General features: G+C 38.4%; 1 protein-coding gene across 5 annotated transcripts in view; it reads right to left on the bottom strand.

Annotated features, from left to right (window-relative positions):
• Positions 1-17,429, bottom strand: part of GFM2 (GTP dependent ribosome recycling factor mitochondrial 2) — a 48,536-nt gene that overhangs the window by 22,578 nt on the left and 8,529 nt on the right. Inside the window, exons 3-10 of one of the 5 annotated variants that reach the window (XM_043489196.1) lie at positions 15,303-15,387; positions 13,860-13,917; positions 13,317-13,414; positions 11,146-11,271; positions 10,315-10,427; positions 5,540-5,628; positions 3,761-3,821; positions 3,320-3,499 (exon numbers count right to left, since the gene is read on the bottom strand). In XM_043489196.1, coding sequence (XP_043345131.1) covers positions 3,320-3,499; positions 3,761-3,821; positions 5,540-5,628; positions 10,315-10,427; positions 11,146-11,271; positions 13,317-13,414; positions 13,860-13,917; positions 15,303-15,387 — 810 coding nt within the window. Of the gene's footprint in view, positions 1-3,319; positions 3,500-3,760; positions 3,822-5,539; positions 5,629-10,314; positions 10,428-11,145; positions 11,272-13,177; positions 13,415-13,777; positions 13,826-13,859; positions 13,918-15,302; positions 15,388-17,429 lie in introns of those variants that run through there. The other 4 variants (XM_043489197.1, XM_043489198.1, XM_043489199.1 and 1 more) reach the window with 4 other exon arrangements.

The raw sequence follows: 17,429 nt of genomic DNA, 5'->3' as shown, positions 1-17,429 counted from the left end.
CTTCTAGAGATTTTCTTTCAAAGGAAAGAGACTGAAAACTGAAGATATGATTTCATGAGTTTCCTAAACTCATGGGAAGCCAGAGCCTTTTGATAAAGCACCTCAATACAGTACTACCTACTCAGAGTACTCAAGAGGAATAAGAGAAAATTTACAGCTGATAGCCAAAGATAGCACACACAATGGACTGCTGTCTTAAAATAGATCTGGAGGGGACGTGCCTGGCAGTCCAATGGTAAGAACTCTGTTATTACAATCCAGGGGGCATGGGTTTGATCCCTGGCTGGGGAAATAATATACCACATGCTATGCCGTGTGACCAAAATAAGTAAATTAATAAAGATTTGGGGTCTTAGTTCATAAGAAAAGTTTCATTTGGTAATCCTCTAATGTTTTGAATGTTCATCATATCTCCTAAGTAAAAGAACATCCTGTTTATAATTCTTCACTGAGGGAATAAATTTAAGTTGAGAGGGTCATGGTATCATTTCAATAATAAAAACATAAATAATCTCATTCATATTTGTTCCTAATCATTTGCCTATGTGACAGGAGAAATCAGCTGATAATAAAATTAACAAAAGAGTTTCAATAAGAGGCCTCCGCACTGCAACAAAGAGTGGTCCCCTGCTCACCCAACTAGAGAAAGCCTGCATGCAACAATGAAGACGCAGTGCCGGCAAACACAGATTTAAAAAAAGAAAAGAGAAAAGTTATGTCACCTCTCTCTCTCTCTTGGTTACCTGTGGAGATAATACTAGGACTTATCCCACGAGACTACTGTGAAATTTAAATAACCAATTCAAACTATGCTTCCAGAACATATAGTAAGTATACAATATTCTTTTCATTGCTCTTCACCTTTGGAACACATGAAGTTGATTCTAGTTGCACTAATCTTATTCTCTAATTAAAAACTTTTTAACTGTGGTAAAATATAACAAACATAAAATTACCATCTTAACCATCTCTAAGTGAATAGTGTTAAGTATATTCCACACTGTCATAAAACTAACCTCCATAACATTTTCATGTCACAAAACCAAAACTCTATATCCATGAAACAAACTTTTTCTCATTCTCCCTTCCCCCCAGCTCCTGGTTAATTATCATTCTACTCCCTGTCTCTTTAACACTGAGGACTCTAGATACTTCATATAAGTGATATTCTACAGTATTTGATTTTGTGATTGGCTTATTTCAATTAGCATAATGGCATCAAAGTTCATCCATGTTGTAGCATATGTCAGAATTTCCTTATTAAGGCTGAATAATATTCCACTGTGTATACAGTACATTTTATCCACTCATCTGCTGAAGAATACTTGGATTGCTCCCACTTTTTGGCTGTGAGAAAAATGCTGATATGAAGAAGGATGTACAAATAGCTCAAGATCTTGCTTTCAATTTGTTTGGACATATACCCAGAAGTGGAACTGCTAAATCATATGGTAATTCTATTTTCAATTTTCGGAGGAACCACAATACTGTTTTCCATAGTAGTTGCATCATTTTCATTCCCCAAACAGTACACAAGGGTTACAATTTCTCCCAATTCTTGCCAACTCTTCCTTTTTTTTATTATTATTTTTTTCTTCTTCCTTTTTTTTTTTTTGATTGGAGCTATTCTAGCTGGTGTGATATGCTGTTATTCTCTAATTCTATACATATATATGTATTCCTTGTAATGAATACTTTATTACTATCTACTGATAGTTGTCTCAAATTCACCTTATTTTCATTATATACTACCATGTTCTGGAACATTGAGAGATATACATGCAAGTGTAATTTGGCTCCTTAACTGTATTACAAAATCCTTCTTAGGATTATTGATAGGTAGAGGTGTGTGTGTGGGTGTGTGGGGGTGTGTGTGTGTGTGTGTACTGATAGGTAGAGAGGTGTGTGTGTGTGTGTACTGATAGGTAGAGAGGTGTGTGTGTGTGTACTGATAGGTAGAGAGGTGTGTGTGTGTGTGTGTACTGATAGGTAGAGAGGTGTGTGTGTGTGTGTACTGATAGGTAGAGGTGTGTGTGTGTGTACTGACAGGTAGAGAGGTGTGTGTGTGTGTGTGTACTGATAGGTAGAGAGGTGTGTGTGTGTGTGTACTGATAGGTAGAGAGGTGTGTGTGTGTGTGTGTGTGTGTACTGATAGGTAGAGAGCTGTGTGTGTGTGTGGTACTGATAGGTAGAGAGGATGTGTGTGTGCTGTTACTGATAGTAGAGAGGTTGTGTGTGTGTGTGTGTTGTGTGTGTTGTGTGTGTATGATAGGTAGAGTCGTGTGCGTGTGTGTTGTATGATAGTAGAGAGGTGTGTGTGTGTGTGTACTGATAGGTAGAGAGGTGTGTGTGTACTGATAGGTAGAGGTGTGTGTGTACTGATAGGTAGAGAGGTGTGTGTGTGTGTGTGTGTGTGTACTGATAGGTAGAGGTGTGTGTGTGTGTGTACTGATAGGTAGAGGTGTGTGTGTACTGATAGGTAGAGGGGTGTGTGTGTACTGATAGGTAGAGAGGTGTGTGTGTGTGTGTACTGATAGGTAGAGAGGTGTGTGTGTACTGATAGGTAGAGGTGTGTGTGTACTGATAGGTAGAGAGGTGTGTGTGTGTGTGTGTGTGTGTACTGATAGGTAGAGGTGTGTGTGTGTGTGTACTGATAGGTAGAGGTGTGTGTGTACTGATAGGTAGAGGGGTGTGTGTGTACTGATAGGTAGAGAGGTGTGTGTGTGTGTGTACTGATAGGTAGAGAGGTGTGTGTGTGTGTACTGATAGGCAGAGGGGTGTGTGTGTGTGTGTACTGACAGGTAGAGAGGTATGTGTGTATGTGCGCGCGTGTGCCCTTAGTCACTCAGTCGTGTCTGACTCTTTGCAACTCCACGAACTGTAGTCCGCTAGGCACCTCTGTCCATGGGGATTCTCCAGGCAAGGTTCAAACCCAGGTCTCCCGCATTGCAGACAGATTCTTTATCAGCTCAGCTACCAGGGAAGCCCCATTTCATTTAAGTAAAATTCAAAAACATGGAAAATTAGGCATATATCTGTAGTAAACTATAACGTAAAGCAAACGAAAGACAAACACTGCAATCAAGATGGTGGTGGTGGGGTAGATGATTAGTGGGAGGGAGAGAGAACAGGAAGTAGCACACAGAGATTCAAGACTATTGCCAATATTCTACTTCTTAAGCTGGGAGGTGATTACACTGGTGTTCCCAGTATTATACTTTATATATTCTATATGTAAATTTAGATGAAATGTCACAGTAAACATTTTTTAAAGTTTCTAAATATTTAAGCAATTTTAAGCTCAAAGTATTTACTTTACTTGTTCAATTAAGGCATTCCTTGCTTCCGTTGTTTCTTTCAACAATTTAGGATCACTTGTTTCCAAGAGGGGTTTTCTCTCAAAGTCTTTTCCATCATTTGAATTGGGATTCCAAAGAAGTTTTTCTTTACCTACTACATCCACCACTCCTTTGAAAGCTTTGCCTTCACCAATTGGTAACTATAAGTGAGAGTGAGACAAACATTAAATGATCATTAGAACTCAATTAAAACTATACTGGTGATAAAACTTCCCCCACTCACTCCCAAATGTCTCTTATCATCATTATCATAATCTAAATCTATTTTTACTTATATCCTAACTTCTTCCAAAAGGATTTGAGATAGCTTCAAAAATGTATATAATAATACCACAATAAACCGATAAGGAAACTAAGAAGGATCTGTTCATATTAATTAAACCAAATATTAATCAACCAACCTGTAAAAGCAAAGGTTTTGCCTTCAACTTCTCTCTGATGCTTTCAACTGCATAGTTAAAACTGTAAAATAATTTTAAATGTTAAGATTCTTAAAATAGGATTTAAGAACCTAACCCTATTATAACCCTAAATTGTTCCTAATGTTTACCATTTAACATTTTTCCACAGGACATTTTGTCTAATCTTTTAATGGTAATTTCAGATTAACAGTCCCTGGAGAAGGGAATGGCAACCCACTCCAGTACTCTTGCCTGGAGAATTCCACGGACAGAGGAGCCTGGCAGGCTACAATCCATGGGATCACAAAGACTCAGACACGACTAAGTGACTAACACTTTCACTTTTCAGATAAAAGTGACTGAGAATCTATCATAATTCTGCCACACATGTATTTAGGGTATTTTATTATTGTGAGCTTTGTTTAACTAAAGTTTGAAGTTAAGGTTAAATGAATTGATCAAAGTCACACATAATAAACTGGAGTTAAGATTCAAATCCAAGATTTATGATTACAAGTCAAAGATTCTTCTAACAAATATCAATACATTTGTTATCACACATGACTACCCACTTTCTTCCAAGAGCCAGCCTAATTTTTCTACACTTTCATCTCAGGCATTCTTCATATCATATGCTATACTGTTCATTTTTGTGCTAACACTAGGGCTGGCTTACCTACGAAACTCATGCCATCTTTGGCATGTGGGCTGATTCAAACACACATGCAAATCACTCTGGTCCCGATGTCTTTAAGCAGCAACCTAGTATCCAGTATCTCCCTCCCATCACTATAGATTCTGTCAGTCAGTACAGGCAGTAGCCTATCAATCTCAAGGAACTCCAAACAGAAAATGGTCAGAACTTTAGTCTAGCACATTTTGAAGGTTGCTGTGCTTTACTAATCAAGACACAAGTCCTTTAAACCAGCAGCCTTAGAATTACTATGCAGAGTTACAGACACACGGAGCATACCTGTGTGGTATTAGAAGAGACACGGTTTATTACTGTCACTCTCATACCACAGATCAGGATTGCTCCCTTTCACATTTCCCCAGAATCATCAGAATTCTTAATTCTCGCCCTTTCACATTTTCTCCAAATCCTTCATACATTCTTGACTGTCCTGAGTTCTGTTCTCAGAATAACGTGTCCATTTAGGATTACCACTCTAAGTCTGCAGAATTACCACTACATCTCAGCATTAACTTGTTTGCCCTATATGCAGGTCTGAAAACACCTATTTCTCCTTCCTAGTTTCTTTTCATTGACAGCACTTTATCCAGTAGCTAAAGAAAATCAGGGGACAAGGAAGAACATCATTCACTGAGGCAACTACAGGAAACAATTCTCTACCCTCTACCGTTAGCAATGACAAGAGCACCATTCAGCAATACAAGGACTCAGCCATGCAGCTCTAAATAGAGACAGTGGAATCAGCAAGACATCACTCTGTCAGGAGCCTAAAAAATAGGATAAAGCCTCTCTACCTTAGAATCAGAGAGCTTCATCATCTATCAGCTCTCTATTAATCCCACATTTTTACTTTATCTATTAGCTGCTTTGAATTTTTTTTTAATGGGATTGAACTGGGATACCATGGAATAGATACCATGGATTGAATTGGGATACCATGGAATAGATACCATGGATTGAATTGGGATACCATGGAATAGATTATACTTTATAGGGAATAGCTGTTTCTAAATTTAAGTTACAGTGCATTAAAAAGTCAAATGATATTCTTACTTTGATAAGCCAAAGAAACACATTTTAAATACCTTGCTCCAGTTTTGTCCATCTTGTTTAAAAAACAGATTCGAGGTACCTTGTGCTTATCAGCTTGCCTCCATACTGTAAGAGTTTGTGCCTAAAGCAAAGATAAGGAAAAAACACACATCTGACAAAAACAACTGTTACTACACATGAAATAAGCAGACTCAGCCTGTATTATAATGGAACTGGGCCCTATTCTAACATAGCTAGTACCACTGCACATATATCTCTGGACCCACTCCAATGCTGTCAGATTAAAACAGCTAAGAAAATGCTCAAGTATGACTGCAGATTATGCTTCCAACTGAGAATACTTTGGGTGAACCATGATGCAAGACAAAGGAAATGAACAACTGAGAAGTACTGGGAGTCACAGAAAGAGGACTTAACCAAGAATCACAAGAACTCCTTTGTTTGGCTTCACCTTACTTAGTAACAACCACACTTGGTAACATCATACAATACTGAACTCATCAGTTTTCTGATCTGTGCAATATAGACTTTTGCCTTAATTAATTCAGACAATTGTAATGTAAAAAGAACAAATAGGAATGTACTATAAAATGCTACTATGACAAAAATCAAGTATTTTTACTGTGAATGTTTGAATACTCATGTAAACTGAAGAAAATTTAAGGAGGGGAAAGGAAGCCAACACCTGTATTTCTAAGTCACAATTTTCATATGCTTTTTTATTTGGCTTCTTTTAATTCTACTTTCTGTACGTGTTAAATATAAACAGTTTGCCTAGTAGAGTCTAGACTTTTAAAAACCTAATGTGCTGACATTGTTAAAATAGAAACCAGTCTGTCATTTGTTTTATTAGGTAAAACTTAATATAAAATAAAATACAGCTGCCCCCTGAACAACACAGGGATTAGGGTGCAAACCTCTGCAAAGTCAAAAGTTCACTTATAACTTTACAGTTGGCCTTCCCTATTTGCAGTTCTGCATCTGCAGATTCAACCAACCATGGCTTATGGAGTCTGAAGCCCCTATTTAGTGAAAAAAATCCACTTGTAAGCAGACCCATGAAGTTCAAACCCATGCTGTTTGAGGGTCAACTGTATACAGATTTTAAGAGTACAGTTCAATGAATTTTGGTAAGTGTGTATACTTATATGACTACTACCCCAATGAAGAGATAAAACACATAGAACATTAGAGATTTTTATGTCCCAAGATTCATTCTGCCTGTTGTTGAACCTCATATAAATAGCATAGCATCTTTCACCCAATATAATGTTTTTGACATTCATTCCCATTGTTGCATGTACTGGTTAATTTTTACTGCTAAATTCCTCTGTATAAAGCCTGGCATGCTACAACAGTCCACGGGGTCACAGAGTTGGACACAACTGGGTGACTGAACAACAAGGACAAGTGTATACTTAATTTTACAAGAAACTGCCAAATAGTCTTCCACCGTGAGTATAGTACTTTACAGACCCACCAACAAAGTGTAAGAGTCCCAATTACTACACATCCTCAACCAAGGTCTGCCACCCTTCTTTTTAATTTTAGCCATTCTTATGGGTACGAAATGGTCTCCTTTTGTAACTTTAACTTGCATTTCCCTCATGACCAATGAAACTCAGCATCTTTTCATGTGCTTACTAGCCATTCAACTGCTTCTTTGGTGAAGTATCCTTGATTCAAGTCCTTTGTCTTTTTTTTTTTTTTAATTGGGTTGTTAGGTTTTATTGGGTTAATACTGACACACAGTTCTTCACATATTCTGGATACAAGTCCTTGGTCATATACATGTACTGTGAAAATTTCAGTACATACTTACAAGACAATAATATTCTCTACATAATCAGATGTTATTGCACTCTGGAAGTTTAGCATTCTTACAGTATTTTATCTAGCATTATACATCTTTTTCACAGTCTAAGGCTTGTTTTTTTAAGTTTGAAACATGTAATTTTGATGAGGTCCAATGAATCAATTTTGTTTTTTGTTTCCTGTGTCTTCTCTAAGAAACTGTTACCTAGTGGCCCCACTGATTTTTATGTGGGTTGGAGGGGGGGATATACATTATAAATTTCCCAACAAACAAAACATATTAAAAAATAAAACTCCCATCACGCCACCTGCCAGCTAAAAGCTCATCTACTATTTTAGCAAATAATAGCCTTCTGTATCACAAATTCAGAAACTTCCTACTAAGCATATTTCGATCTTGTAAATAATGTAATCTGTCTGAATGATTAAGTGTCAAATGCCTGTAAAGAATTATAACGATAGGAAGGATGCAACCATTAGGAAATGAAGTGACTCAAAGAAATACAAACAATAGTGTATAATCAACCTCAGACCTCAGTGTCAGGCTTTATATCAAGCAAATATCACTGTCTGTCAGGGGTCCTCAGGTGGGGCTTTCAATAACTGTTTTATTTCCCCTCCAACTTTTCATTTGAAACACTTCAAATCTATAACAAAGGGGAGAGAACAGTACAATAAATATCCATGTACTCTTCATTCACCTAGATTTACCAAATGTTAACATTTTGTTACACTTGCCTTTTTCTATGTATAAACATGTGCCTCTGTACACATTATGTGTACGGTGGCTGTGAAAGTGTGCCCCTTGAAACTACTGTGTAGAGCACAATGAACTGATGGTCCCAACTGTCAGCCTTCTAGATCAACACCATGTTCTTTCAAGAGCCCCCTTCCAGGGGGCTGTTCCCAGCTAATGACTGAGTTCAGCAGAGTAATAATGTAGGTCTATTCCCACAAAAAATGGGTTCCTCTAACAGGTGACTTTGGCTTGAAGAATCCCCAGAGCGTAGTCAAACTCTTCTAACTGTGCTGTAGCCTGAGACTCTTCCTCCCGAATCCCCCTTCCTAACCCTCTCCTTCACAGGTGGCCTGCCCTGTGGTCTGGACACCCTCTGCCACTTCTCTTTCTCCCTTTTTATTCCCCCCAATAAATCTCTTCTACCTCTAATCCCATCTTGGCACCCAAACTAAAACCACGTGTGTATCTGAGGTGGATGGGAGCTGAGCCATGAGATCACGCTGCAGGTACCACGACATTTCAACCCTAAATACTTCAGCATGCACTTCCTTTGAGCCTCTTTTTTTGGGGGGTGGGGGTGGGGGGATGGGGGTGGGCAAGAATACCATTCCCTTCTCCAGGAGATCTTCCTGAGCCAGGGATCGAACCCAGATCTCCCGCAATGTAGGCGGAAAGCTTTACCGCCTGAGCTGCCAGGGAAGTCTCTCAGCATGCATTTCCTAAGGATAAGGACGTTCTCCTACATAATCAGTTACAAACATCACATTCAGGGAAATTTAAGTTGACATTTTAAAAAAATTCTGGCTGCACCTTGTGGCATGGGGGATCTTAGTTTCCACCAGGGATAGAACCCATGCTCCCTGCACTGGAATGGCAGAGTCTTAACCACTGGACCACCAGGGAAGTCCCCTGATAAAATACTCTAATATATATACTTCATATTCAAAATTCTGATTTTCCCAAAGATGTCCTTTGTAACCTTTTCTTTTTGATCCAGGGTTCCACTGAAGAGGATATGTTACATTTAGTCTTCTTGTCTCTTTAGAATTCTGTAATCTAGAACAGTTTCCCAGCAAACCCCCCCAACCCCAATCATTCATTTTCCTAATGTTTTTTCCTTACATTTTTCTCTCAATTTCTGAAAAGCCTTGGCCCACTGTTTTGGAGAATGCCTTTCAATTTAGATTTGTTAGTCTGTTTTCTCACAATATGAGCCAAACATTTTTGCCAGAAAACAATGTCCTTCTTAGTGCTTCATATCAGGAGGCCCATGGTATTGATTTGTCTCATTTTGGGGGATGCTGATTTTGATCCCTTAATTAAGATACCACTTTTAATAATCTTAAGATAAGAAGAACTAATATGGTTCTATATTCAAGGTAAAGCCAATCTTGAGATTACAAAACAAACAAAATACCAGTTAAAGAGAACATAACGGACCCCAGGAGCAATAATTTAAGGAGTATTGCTATCATTTTCAGGATTTATTCAAGGAGATTTACATTAAGTTTCAGGAGAAAATCCTTCATGTGTTGCTCATATTTCTGCATGTTTTATCAGGAGAGGCAGTGACTGCCTTTGTTCTGGACTATCTTTTCAAAGATGTTTGTATAGTGAACAGTTTAGAGGGAGCAGCTAGTGTCTCCTTCCAGAGCAAAAGGCAGGCGGGTCTACGACCCTGGAAGAGCAGAGAGCAGGCATGTCTACTGCCCGTTATAAGATACCTGCACTGTCTAAGCACAGGTTCCACCACACGTGCAGCGCTCACTTGACCTCTCTTGTGTCACCCTAAGGGGATTAGGGCTTGAGGAATCAGCACAAGAAAATGTTGGTACTCTGGATATTGCTATTTTGGTGACTAATATAGTCCTTCATCCTTGACTCAGGAATCTTGTGTCTTCTGCCAGAATCCATAAAGCTATGGCAGACTAACTTGATAGCTTGAAAGTAAGAATCCAGCTCTTCTCAAAACCAACTTTCACTATTTCCTACAGAAAAGTAAATTTTACTTTCTTTTTACTCTGAAGTACATGAGATCATATACAGATCACATCTCAAATTCCAAATTATTCCAAATTCTTTTCATCATAATTGGACTTATATGAGCTTACCAAATAAAGGTATAATACCACCAATTTGAGCTTATGAAATAAAGGGCTATAATAATATCAATTTCAGCTTACTAAATAAAGGGTTATAGTTAAATCAATCTGATGCATTCTACTTTTTAAAAAAAAAAATCATACTTTCTACCTTTACTTTGACAATATTTTTTACCTCTACACCGGCAGAGGCATCAAACACGGCCACTGCACCATCTAATACTCTCAGGCAGCGCTCAACCTCCAAGGTAAAATCCACATGACCTAAGAAAAGATGAGAAATATAACACCTAAAATCTTTAAACCACAACCACAACCATCACATGGTCCAGCAATCCCACTTTTGGGTATACACCCAAAAGAACTGAAAGGGTAATTTCAAAGAGATATTTACACCTCCACGTTCAGAAGGGCACTATCCACAATAACCAAGAGGTGGAAGCAACCCAAATATTCATCAATTTTTCTGTATTCAAATATTCACCATATATTTCTGTATATACACAAGATTTTGTATGTATACCATAATGTGTTACTTATGGGCAATGGAATACTACATAGCCTTAAAAAGGAAGGAAATACTGGCACAGGTTACAATACAGATGAACCCTGAAAAGTTTTGCTAAGTGAAATAAGCCTGTCACAAAAGGACAAATAGTGTACAATCCTATTATAAGCAGTATCTAAAGCAGTCAGTCTCATAGATCCAGAACGTAGAATGGTGGCTACCAGAGGTCAGTCAAGGGCACAAAGAAGAGACGCTGTTTAGGGTACAGAGTTTCAGTTCAACAAAATGAAAAAGTTCTGGAGATCTATTTCACAATAATGTGAACAATCTTACTCTACTGAACGGTACACTCAAAAATTATTAAGATGGTGAATTTTACATGCTTTTTACCACGATTAAAAACACACACACACACACAAATAAAAAAAACTCAAAATAATGCAGCACCTCTGCAGTGCTGAAACGGCACTGTACCTGGTGTATCAATAAGATTGACTCTATGCCCCTTCCAATCAAATGTGACAGCGGCTGACTGAATAGTTATGCCGCGTTCTCGCTCTTGAGCCATGAAATCTGTCACCGTGTCTCCATCATCAACATCTAGCCAGGAGAAGAAATGACACAGTTAGGCTTAAAAGCAAGTATATTTTATAGGCCTGTGATGTCTACCTGACATAGTTTAATTTGCTCTAAAAAAAATTGTTCATAAAATAATTGATTTAAGACCCTTAATCTTTTTCTAAATCAAGCATCATTCTAGAAGAAGTTTTTTTAGCAGATGAGTAATTATTCCATAAAAACATTTTTTCTGTAATAACAAAGATTAACCTCTTTACTTAATTTTACTGAATCATATACTTCTTTCATTTTTTTTCCCTAGTTTAACTTTCATTATCCCATCTTTACCTGATATTCCTCACACCTGATCCCTTGACAGGGGGCAGAGTAATGCCATAAAAGAGCACAGACAAACCAAACTTTAATTCCAACCTAATCACTTCTCTACAATATTTTTAAAATTTTTATTGGAATATAGTTGCTTTCCAATGTTGTTAGTTTCTACTGTACAGCAAAGTGAATCAGCTAACTTTCACGAGTTGGACAAAAGACTCTTGCAATCCCATGGACTGTAGTCTGCCAGGCTCCTCTGTCCATGGATTTTCCAGGCAAGAATACTGGAGTGGGTTGCCATTTCCTTCTCCAGGGGATCTTCCCAACCCAGGGATCAAGCCCAAGTCTCCTGCATTGGCAGGTGGATTTTTTACCACTGAGCCACCTGGGAAGCCCCATTTTCCCATTTACACAGCAAAAAATTCTATGAGAAATTCATGATGATAGAGACCTATCATCATGAAGATTCTCATCTTGAATGGTTTTATCCTTTATAAAAGTCTCAGCCAATTCCAAGGACCTAGAGAAATGGTTCTCAATGAAGCACATTTCAAAATCACTGTGGTGGACTCCTCTGGTGGTACAGTGGATTAGAATCTACCTGCCTATGCAGGAAACACAGGTTCAATCTCTGGTTCAGGAAGATTCCACATGCCACGGGCAACTAAAGGCCATGCACCAAAACTACTTAGCCAATGTTGTAGTGCCCACAAAGCCTGTGTGCTTCACCTACTGAAGCCTGTGGGTCTAGAGCTTGTGCTCGACGACAGGAGAAGCCACTTCAGTGAGAAGCTTATGCAGCACAACAAAGAGGAGCCCCTGGTCACCGCAACTAGAGGAAGCCTGCAAGCAGCCATGAAGACTCAGTGCCACCAGAAAAAAAAAGTTAGGACATGAGGCCCTCTGTGTCAAAAAAAAAAGAAAAAATCTGTTTCACCAGAGATAAGGGGCAAGGTAGAAAAAAAGAATCACAGTTTTTGACATATTATAATAAAAACAGTAAATTCAAACTTAGGTAAATAATACTATTACTAGGGGTTAAAGATTAACAAAATCCTTTCTTGTTCTGCATGAGAATTTGACCTCTGGTTAACTTTCCAGCTCTTTTCTCCTACAGCCCAGAAAACAAGTATGCCAAACGCACTGCTAGGCAACATACTTACAGAAAAAATAATTTCTGACTGGTAAACTACATCTGGCTTGGGAAGGATTAACAATGAAGTATAAATGCCTGATGAAGATATGCAGCTCTAGGTTTCCCTGAGTGGGGTATGGCATGTCTCTGTGAGAAACCTGGAAGGTGGCCCACAGAGCTGTAACGAGAGAGACTCATTCCTCCAAGGCAGGAGCTTTCCAAGCTAGAGCGGCTCCAGTGAATCTTGTCACCTTGTACCTAAGCTATCACTTTTGGGTGGCCAGAGAAGACAGTTTCCACAGAGCTCTGTAGACTGCTCTAAGAAACTCTGTAGGAAGAAACACCTACTGCTGCTCTGCTTGTAAGCTATGTTTCCTACCCCAAAGACTTCTGAGTAGACCAGCGCCAACTGTAGCCCAACACATGAGTCTGAATGTTGAACTGAAACTAAAAACATCCTTTGGTGAGTACCGTAACTACCTTAACTTTATGTTGTGGCTTAAATAGTACTGCCTCCATGCCATACTCAAGATCTCTGGGTTGACTTCTTCATCAAAATATTTCCCAATAAAGTTTTTTCTAATAGGGGTGGGGAGGGAGAGGAGGAATCCAGTCTAACCTCCCAGTGATCTTGTGTATCCAGAATAATATAAAATTCTTTCTGTGGTGGTAGTTTTTCCTGCATCAATATGAGCCATAATTCCAATGTTACGAATTCTGTTTAAAAGGGAAGAAAAAAAAAAGACATGTATTATAAGGTGGACATTACTGAAACTGTAAAACCAAAGTATCTATGCTGTGCAATTTTCAAAACTGGTTAGTATTTCAACATTTTATATGAAAGTGTAAAAACTAGAAAAATGGATAACGTATCATTCTCACAGTATTCTGACAAAACAGTTAAGTAACCAAAGAGCTAACTGCAATTCTGTGAATATCTTATATTTCTATGAAAAGTGTGCTGCTGCTACATTAAAAATTCCGAGCACTGAATTGAAACAACAGCTTTTAAGAGACAAACCAACATCTATTTATAGTTAATTAGGTAGGGCAGGAAGTTATAGAAATTAGAGCACTCACTAAATGCTGAAGTAAGCCTGTGAGACATCTGTAAAGTTTCATGGCAGCCTATGGAAAAGACAGTATCAATGATGAGACTTACTTAGCAATAGGAGGACTGATGATGGAATGAAGGGACTTGATATCATTTCCTATTAAACCTAATGGAAAGAGTGTTAAAATCAAACTGTTAAAGAAAATGTCCTTAACTTATAAATTAAAGAAATTAAAAGAATTTTAAGCAAACAGTATAATACCAATTAAAGTAAAATTCAAACTAAATGTAACACTCATTTACCTAAAATTTATTTTCTTGCACTCTCTAAGAGAGTTTGGTCTTGAACCAAACAAACAACAAAAAATGCACAAGGACTTTCCTGGTGGTCCAGGGGCTGGGGCTCTGCGTTCCTAGTGTAGGGGGCCCAGGTTCAAGCCCTAGTCAGGGACCTGGATCTCATGCCACAACCAAGAGATCGTAGGCCACGACTAAGATCCAGCACAGCCATATAAATAACTTAAGACCAAAATCAGAACAAAAAACACTACACAATCCTGTAAACTGACATTCTCAAGGCTTGAAGAGCAAAGAGAGATACTCATATCATCTGACAATGGTTTCTGTACAATTTGGAACCTACCATGCCTCAGCAATTCCAAGGACAGAATACCTTTAAAGATGGCCTGGGAGGTGTCACTGAATAGGAAAGCTATAATAATTTAATACTCATAGAAGGCCAAATAGTATTTCTGGAATAAAAAAGTCCATGATGACTTATTCCACACTTATCATTTACTCTATTAATACTAAAGAAACAATGCAGTTACATTTATAAATTTAATCTACACCTTTCTGCTATTTAAACCAGTTCTCCCAAACTTCTATAATAAATTATGAAGACTTCTATTGTATTTTGAAAACCTGATGGGAATCTGAAGACTGGATGATAATCTGCACTGCTATGGATAAATCTGCACGGGCAAAACACAGAAGCCCCAGATTCGCCAATAAGGCAGGCCGTTAAATTCACATGTCTCACAAGTTACACAGCCAACTGGTGTTTTTACTCCAGTATTCTACGTGACAAAGATGGTAGTGAGAACTGCTACAGAATGAAGTTACAGGTGAACCTTGGACTACAGAGGTTTGAAGTGTGCAGGTCCACTTATCCGAGGATTTTTCCAACACACGCATGCCACAGTACTATACGATCTGCGGCTGGATGAATCCGCACATGTGCAACTGCAGACACAGCGTGCTGACCACCGGCCACACCTCTGAGCCACCAACCCTCCCCTTTGCTCAGCTCATGAGGATGGACAGCACATGAGACATGTAAGTCGACGTGTACTACCGCCTACCATCTACCAGAATACTTCAATTCCAATAATCTCAAAGAAATAGCCAAGAAGTAAAAGAGAGCCACTGCTTTAAAAATGGTTGAAGATCCCTAATAACAGAGATGCTTGCAAATGAGAGAGAAAGAGACAGAGAAAAGGGAGAAAGCAAGCAGTTTAAGAAAGATGAGAAGAATCTTAACATCTGTACCTGGTAGGGAACTGTAATGTCTTCCAAGAAGCACATGTAGCTTTAATCTTTTTAGACTTGCTCTTATTTTAGAGGAACACATATTCTGGTGAGGAGAAAAAGAAATGTTAACTTTATTTTAGCATAACTTTTTACTGTAGCTTTAACATCATAACTTTGAATCTTTAGAATATGCGTTGAATCTTCAGATAGTAGTCCCAGTTTATTAACTCCAGCTCTTCTAAAAAGTGACAACACAAAATTATACAAGAGAAAAATAAGGCTAAAGTTAATACTGCTTGCCCCTTTGAGCTGACCTTAGATGATGGCTCTTCTAGATCTGCAGCCTTAACATCACAGGGATCTTATGTGAAATATAAATTCTCAGGACCCATTCCACTCAAGAGAATCAAACTCTACAGATAGGGTCAAATAATGCATCTTAACAAGCCCTCCATTCATCTGTAGACAGACATCTAGGTTGCTTCCATGTCCTAGCTATTGTAAATAATGCTTCAGTGAACATTGGGGTACACGTATCTCTTTCAATTCTGGTTTTCTCAGGGTATTTGCCTAGTACTGGGATTGCTGGGTCATATGGTAGTTTTATTCCTAGTTTTTTAAGGAATCTCCATACTGTCTTTCACAGTGGCTTTATCTATTTATATTCCCACCAACACTGCAAGAGGGTTCCCTTTTCTCCACACCCTCTCCAGCATTTTTTGTTGGTAGACTTATTTATGATGGCCATTCTGACCAGTGTGAGGTGATACCTCATTGTAGTTTTGATTTGCATTTCTCTGAAAATGAGTGATGTTGAGCATCTTTTCATGCGTTTATTACCCATCTGTATATCTTCTTTGGAGAAATATCTGTTCAGGTTTTTTTAACCACTTTTTGACTGGGCTGTTTGTTTTTCTGGTATTGGGTTGTATGAGCTGCTTATATATTTTGGAAATTAATCCTTTGTCAGTTGTTTCATTTATTATTATTTTCTCCCATTCTGAGGGTTGTCAGCCCAATAACTAGGACATGGAAGCAACCTAGATATCCATCGACAGGTGAATGAATAAAAAAGCTGTGATACATATATACAATGGAATATCACTCAGTCATAAAAGGAACACATCTGAATCAGTTCTAATGACGTGGATGAACCTAGAGTCTATTACACAGAGTAAAGTGGGTCAGAAAGAGAGAAACAAATATTGCATATTAATGCATGTATACAGAATCTAGAAAGACAGTACTGATGAACCTATTTGCAGGGTAGCAACGGAGATGCAGACAGAGAGAAGAGACTTACGGACACGTGTGGGAGTAGGAAGGAGAGGGTGGGACAAGTGGAGAAAATGACATGGAAACATAAACACTACCACAGGTAAAACAGACAGCCAAGGGGAGTTTGCTGTCTGACTTAGGGAATTCAAACCGGGGCTCTGTAACAACCTAGAGGGGTGGGATGGGGTGGGAGGTGGGAGGGAGGTTCGAGAAAGAGGACATATGTATACCTGTGGCTGATTCATGCTCACGTACGGCAGAAACCACACAGTGTTATAAAGCAACCAGCCTTCAATTAAAAATAAATAAAGCAAAAAAAAAAAAAAATACCAAGTCCCCCCACGTGACTCTGACAGCTAGAAAGCTTTTAAAATACATGGAGGGGAAAAAAAACTAACATTTTTAAAAGCTCCTAAGTATCTTCTTGTAATGTTCCCACACAGAGGTTGAATGTTCTCCAACAATTTATCCCTAGACCACTAGATGACCACTAGGTGGTCCCTAGACCACCACATTTAATGGCTGTCAGTATATTGGGCATTGTTGCAGTTAGTGTATGTAATGATTCTGGGCTGCACAATCTGCCTTTAATGATGTCAAGGAATGCACACCTGCGATTTCTGTGTTATTTCTACATTAGTTACCAAGTTGCTGGCAATAAAATACTATCATTATAAGAAAATAGATTAAGAGCAGAGAAGAGACTCAATTAATTAAATTTCTACTTCATAATGACCAGGATAAGAAAGTATCATCTATCAAAGGGTTTACATTCTGAAAGCATCAGAAATGGAAACACTTGAAGAAAATCTGTGTAACTCCTTGGGCCACTAATGACCTCAAAATGGAATATAGTCTCAATATGCT

Source organism: Cervus canadensis, chromosome 16 (genome assembly GCF_019320065.1).
Source record: "Cervus canadensis isolate Bull #8, Minnesota chromosome 16, ASM1932006v1, whole genome shotgun sequence".
Lineage (NCBI taxonomy): Eukaryota > Metazoa > Chordata > Mammalia > Artiodactyla > Cervidae > Cervus > Cervus canadensis.
The sequence above is the reverse complement of the archived record's forward strand: the minus strand, read 5'-3'. Positions and strand labels throughout refer to the sequence as shown.